Raw genomic sequence first — 6,937 nt, forward strand, 5'->3', positions numbered from 1 at the left:
GAAATGGACAAATTCTTAGAAAGGTATAACCTTCCAATACTGAACCAGGAAGAAATAGAAAACATGAACAGACCAATCACAAGTAATGAAATTGAAACTGTGATTAAAAATCTTCCAACAAACAAAAGTCCAAGACCAGATGACTTCACAGGTGAATTCTATCAAACATTTAGAGAAGAGCTAACACCCATCCTTCTCAAACTCTTCCAAACAACTGCAGAGGAAGGAATGCTCCCAAACTCGTTGTACAAGGCCACCATCATCCTGATATTAAAACCAGACAAAGATACTACAAAAAAAGAAAATTACAAACCAATATCACTGATGAATATAGATGCAAAAATCCTCAACAAAATACTAGCAAACGGAATCCAACAGCACATTAAAAGATTCATACACCATGATCAAGGAGGATTTATCCCAGGGATGCAAGGATTCTTCAATGTACACAAATCAATCAATGTGAAAAACCATATTAACCAATTGAAGAATAAAAACCATATGATCATCTCAATAGATGCAGAAAAAAAACTGTTGACAAAATTCAACACCCATTTATGATAAGAACTCTCCAGAAAGTGGGCATTGAGGGAACCTACCTCAACATAATAAAAGCCATATATGACAAACCCACAGCAAACGTCATTCTCAATGGTGAAAAACCGAAAGCATTTCCTCTAAGATCAAGAACAAGACAAGGATGTTCACTCTCGCCACTGTTATTCAACATAGTTTTGGATGTCCTAGCCATGGCAATCAGAGAAGAAAAAGAAATAAAAGGAATCCAAATTGGAAAAGAAGATGTAAAACTGTCACTGTTTGCAGATGACGTGATACTATACATAGAAAATCCTAAAGATGCCACCAGAAAACTACTGGAGCTGATCGATGAATTTGGTAAGGTTCTTCATTGCATTCTTATACACTACCAATAAAAGATCAGAAAGAGAATTTAAGGAAACAATCCCAGTCACCATTGCAACAAAAAGAACAAAATACCTAGGAATAAACCTACCTAAGGAGGTAAAATACCTGTACTCCGAAAACTATAAGACACTGATGAAAGAAATCAAAGATGACACAAACAGATGGAGAGATATAGCATGTTCTTGGACTGGAAGGATCAATATTGTGAAAATGACTATTCTACCCAAAGCATTCTACAGATTGAATGAAATCCCTATCAAATTACCAATGGCGTTTTTTACAGAACTAGAACAAAAAATTTTTTAATTTGTATGGAGACACAAAAGCAATCTTGAGGGGAAAAAAACGGAGCTGGAGGAATCAGACTCACTGACTTCAGACTATACTACAAAGCTACAGTAATCAAGACAATATGTTACTGGCCCAAAAACAGAGATATAGATCAACGGAACAGGATAGAAAGCCCAGAGATAAACCCATGCACCTATGGTCAACTAATCTATGACAAAGGAGGCAAGGATATACAATGGAGAAAAGACAGTCTCTTCAATAAGTGGTGCTGGCAAAACTGGACAGCCACATGTAAAAGAATGAAAGTAGAACATTCCCTAACACCATACACAAAAATAAACTCGAAATTGATTAAAGACCTAAATGTAAGACTGGACACTATGAAACTCTTAGAGGAAAACACAGGAAGAACACTCTTTGACATATATCACAGCAAGATCTTTTTTGGCCCACCTCCTAGAGTAATGGAAAGAAGTGGATATTGAGCTCATGAAGCTCATATCAAAAAAATAAACAAACGAATCAAAAAATGGGCAGAAGACCTAAACAGACATTTCTCCAAAGAAGACATATAGATGGCCAAGAGGCACATGAAAAGCTGCTTAACATCACTAATTATTAGAGAAATGCAAATCAAAACTACAATGAGGTATCACCTCACGCTGGTTAGCATGGGCGTCATCAGAAAATCTACAAACAACAAATGCTGGAGAGGGTGTGGAGAAAAGGGAATCCTCTTGCACTGTTGGTGGGAACGTAAATTGATACAGCCACTATGGAGAACAGTATGGAGTTCCCTTAAAAAACTAAAAATAGAATTACCATGTGATCCAGCAATCCCACTACTGGGCATATACCCTGAGAAAACCATAATTCAAACAGACACATGCACCCCAATGTTCATTGCAGCACTATTTACAATAGCCAGGACATGGAAGCAACCTGAATACCCATCGACAGATGAATGGATAAACATGTGGTACATGTATACAATGGAATATTACCCAGCCATAAAAAGGAACGAAATTGGGTCATTTGTAGAGATGTGGATGGACCCAGAGACTGTCATACAGAGTGAAGTAAGTCAGAAAGAGAAACACAAATATTGTATATTAATGCATATACGTGGAATCTAGAAAAATGGTACAGATGAACCGGTTTACAAGGCAGAAATAGAGACACAGATGTAGAGAGCAAACGTGTGGACACCAAGGGGGGAAAGCAGGGGGTGTTGGTGGTGTGGTGGGATGAATTGGGAGATTAGGATTGACAAATATACACTAATACGTATAAAGTAGATTAACTAATAAGAACCTGCCGTATAAAAATAAATCAATTTAATTTAATATAAAAAAAGAAGACAAAACGTATGAGTGCAAATATGAGTAAATTTATAAGTAAGAAGACTATTATCCCTACTTTACAAGTGAAGCCAGTGCTCACAAGAAATACAGCAAAAGTCTGTAATCTGTCCCTCTCTTGGGGCAAGAGGAAAACTTACACTGGGCAGGAAAACTACTTGGTGTCCCAGACGGGGTAGTATGCTTCAGATTAATCTGCTTTAGGTATCTGTTCAAGAATTATTGAGTAAGGGTGGGCCACTATGCTAAGGAATGGTCTTATATCCCCCAGAGGATGCTGTCTTCTTCCATTAGTGTGGCAACAAGTTCTTTTACAATTACTTGATTGGAAATTTGATATAACTGGCACTATACTTCTATTTATTTTGGTTATATTTTAGCAACCCTTACAGATTAGTATAGATTGGCACTTGCCTGGTTTCCCCTCAACCTCCTCTATCAGTGGTTCTCAACCCTACATCAGAACTACCTGCAGAGCTTTCTAAATGTATACATGCCATTGGCCCACCCATGGGGATGCTGATTCGGGGTGGGGCAGGAGTGAGGCCCAAGGATATATAGTTCTTAAAGCTTCACAGGTGATGTTGACGCCCTACCAGGATTGAGAACCACCATCGTACCCCCTTATTGATGGGTTCTCTGATCCCCTAGTCTAACATTGTTTATATTACTGCTCTGGCTACTTTCTAAAAGTATGTTTTGTTTTTGTTTTTTACAGAAGACATAGATGAAAATCTCCTGTTTTGAATTAAGATTTGAAAGAACTCAAACTACCCAGCCTCCTCCTTTGTTCTGACCACTTCTGAAGTATATGCAGTGTGATACTTGTAGATTTATATTTAGCAAAATGCTTGCATGTCTGAGACGACAATGAGAGTAACTGCTTGATAACAGTATATGCACCAGGCATTTAACATTAACTTTGGAAATAAAACTTTAAAATTAAGTAAAGTCAATATACACAAAATATTGTATACTGTTTGTGAACAGGAGTTTAACTCATCACTCTCTGCATCCGTTTATGAGATACTTAAAGATTATAAAACTCGAAAAAAATAATAATTCATTTTGTCCATAATACCATGTGCACTTCAAAAAAGTGAAATAAGCCTCTTTGTTGTTGATGTGTGTTATTTTCAGTATCTTAATATCCTAATAAAAATCCAAATGTTTACTCAAGTTTATTTCCAGTCATTTACTTGAACAATTATATGTGAAAGACCAACCCAGGGCTCATACTTCATATCAAACTATAATCATGCTTTCTAGACCCTACTGCTTAAAAAAAAAAGTATGAGTGGTTGGGGAGCTGTTTTTTATGGGAAACAAATATTCAGTTGTTAAATGGTAGCTGCTCATGAATGGTTTTTGTCATAATTTAAGTTTAAACAGAAAAAAAAAAAGAATTCAAGTGCTTTTCACCAAATTCAATTTAAAATATGGGTGATTGTGCACTGCTTGATGCAACTAATTTTAGCTTTTGTGCAGACGTGCATGTGTGTCTGGGGAAAGGGAGGCCCAGCAAAATCTCTACACATTTCATGTCCTCAAAATAAAGGGAATGTAAAGATAACAGACAGTGGAGAGCCCTGAAGTGTCTTGATGTCCAAGGTAGTCAGAGGTGAATAGTACTAGAATAACTTGATAGCAAGACAGTGTCATAAGAGAAAATTTGTGTCTTTCTTTGGTCACTTTTTTTTTTGGCAACACCACCACACTGCATGTGGGATCTTAGTTCCCCAACCAGGGATTGAACCCTTGCCCCCTGCAGCAGAAGTGCAGAGTCCTAAACCACTGGACTGCCAGGGAAGTCCCCACATATTTTCCTATCTGAAATGGAATATATCAGTGCAATTGTCTTTATTTTCTTTCAACTAATCAAAACTTTGTTGTTGTTGAGAGGCTTATCTGTGATAAGTCACTTAAAGAATATGCCCCCAGGAATTTTATCTGAAGGACACTTATGGAAGAGTTTGTTTTTTATCAGAATAATCTCTGATTAATTTCAAAATTGTATTTTATCTTTCATACTGTATTGTCTTTTCTTAGCTCAGTGAGTCACTTGTTCTTAACCAGACCACATCACACCAGATCATGTCCAAATAATTAAGTTCAATTTGATTAATTAAAATCTAATTAAGCATTATTTATAATTTCTTCCAACTACAGAAATAATTTTAGGAATTATTCCAAAATTCAGAATGTTTTTACGTGTACCTGCAAAGAAATGTCATGGGAGGTCCTCAACTAATTCGAAACCACGTTTCTAATTGTACATTTGTTCGGAATAGTGAAATTAAATTTGGAGGCATTAATTAGACCTAAATTACTATGTTTAATGTTTTAAATACTTTAAGTGTTTTGGAATAGTGAAAAGTGATTTTAATGCTGAGGACACTACCTATTCACTAAAAATGTTTTATTTGAAAATAAATTTCATTTTGAAATAAAAATATTATTTAATAATAGAAAGTTTTAGAACCTTAAATTTTTCTATTAGTTAAGGCTTCCACATGTATAGCTGCGCTGGATGATATATTGTAAAAGCACTTTAATATTCTTAGTGGTCATAATTTTTAATTGTGAGTTGTTTGCGGTAAAGACATTAATCCCAACCAAGGAGATGAAGTTATTTCTCAGTAATCGGTCTTTAAGCCTATCTCTGTGTAACTGAAATACTTTAGAAGTTGGTGTTCCTAGTCTAAAACCAATTATTCAATTTTGCTTCAAATTCTGTGACTCATATTACCCATGAGCACAAAGACATTAGTAATATCGCTTAAATACGAGATGGGCATAGAGATTCTAGATCACGCTGCTCTTTGAATTTGTTGCCCAAGGACCATTTGAAGTAAAGGTAATTGAAAAGACACAGTATAATTTGGACTGATTCTATCGCACTAGGTAAAAGGATTGTTTTGGATAATTTAATGAATAGGTCCACTTATCAAAGGAAGAAATAAAGCCAAGGGTTTGAATCCAGAAGGAAAAAAATACAAATAAGAAACATGAAAAAGGGAAAGGGAGATAAGCTGCCTAATTTCAGGCAAAATGAAATAGCGTGAAGATAAATCAGAGTTGAATTTCAAATACATATGTATAAAATAGTTGAAGAGTGACATAAAGGGATATGACTTTCTACAGATGATGGGGACAGGTCTTAATAGGAATATGATGAAGTTGATTTTTCTTCCAATATTCAATTCCAGAGTACAGTGATTTAGTTTGAAACTCCTAAGGTAAGTTAATTTGAATTAAATGTAATTTAAGGCCATATAAAGCTTTGCTTTCAGAATCAGCTGGCCAGTAAAGATCACATTGATTTGCTTCATTGAATTTATTCATATTGCGTTTATGCTCTACCAATCCATTATGCCTTTCAAGATTTTTCCTATATCATTTCCTTCTTGAAAACTTGCACTTGTCAGTAACAGCATCCAGACCATGTGAAGACCTGGTAGATCTCATGGGGGGTAGAAGTTCAAGGTGGATTTATTTGTATATTACATAAGAAATCTCACTTGAGCCAGTGGTGTTATATCTCTGATCCTAAGTATGATACGACATTGGTGTTTGAAGATTTGTGGGTAGAGATCACAAGTTCAAATAACTTCAGGGACCAAACAGTACAGGATGAACTGTGAGATCACAAGGAAGAGTAGTAAGTATATGCAATGTTATGAGCCACAGAATGCATGTCTTGTCTAAAGACAGCTGTTTTTTAAAAAACTATTTATTTATTTATTCATTTTTTAATTTATTTGGCTGCGCTGGGTCTTAGTTGTGGCACACGGGATTTTCGTTGCTGCATGAGGGATCTTCATGGTAGCATGTGGGATCTTTTTTATTTTTCTGTAGTTGTGGCACATGGGATCTTCGTTGCAGCATGCAGGATCTTTAGTTGCGGCATGGGAACTCTTAGTTGCGGCATGCATGTGGGATCTAGTTCCCTGACCAGGGATCAAACCCCGGGCCCCATGCATTGGGAGCGCAGAGTCTTAACCACTGGACCACGAGGGAAGTCCTTAAACACTGTTTTTAAGGCACTGATGTAGGTTTACAAAACCTGGATCTAGAGACAGAATTTAGTCTGACCACTATTCAACACCTCTAACTAAACAGTCTATTAATAACGGGAATAAGACTTAGAAAAAACTAAAAATGATCTCCTAACCCTTCAATTCCAGACTCTTCCTTCAGAATGAAATTTCTTATCCTTGCTGGCCTTTTGATAACTGCCACTGCTCTGCCCATCCCTGTGAGTACTGTTCCTCAGTTTCCCACTCCATTTCCATTCTAGAGACATCGTATTTCTGGGCTAGAAAGTGTTACCTTTATCTTTTCATTTCACAGAAGAG

The 6,937-nt window shown here is 36.2% G+C and overlaps 1 protein-coding gene across 1 annotated transcript in view; it reads left to right on the forward strand.

The window, feature by feature from the left end:
- Nucleotides 1-3,758, forward strand: part of SPARCL1 (SPARC like 1) — a 53,914-nt gene extending 50,156 nt beyond the window's left edge. The window contains exon 11 of the mRNA XM_067737013.1: nt 3,298-3,758. Within this exon, the coding sequence (XP_067593114.1) occupies nt 3,298-3,326 (29 nt within the window). The 3' untranslated portion in view covers nt 3,327-3,758. The remainder of the gene's footprint in view (nt 1-3,297) is intronic.
- Nucleotides 3,759-6,937: the final 3,179 nt, after the last annotated feature.

Source organism: Pseudorca crassidens, chromosome 4, assembly GCF_039906515.1.
Source record: "Pseudorca crassidens isolate mPseCra1 chromosome 4, mPseCra1.hap1, whole genome shotgun sequence".
Classification (NCBI taxonomy): Eukaryota; Metazoa; Chordata; class Mammalia; order Artiodactyla; family Delphinidae; genus Pseudorca; species Pseudorca crassidens.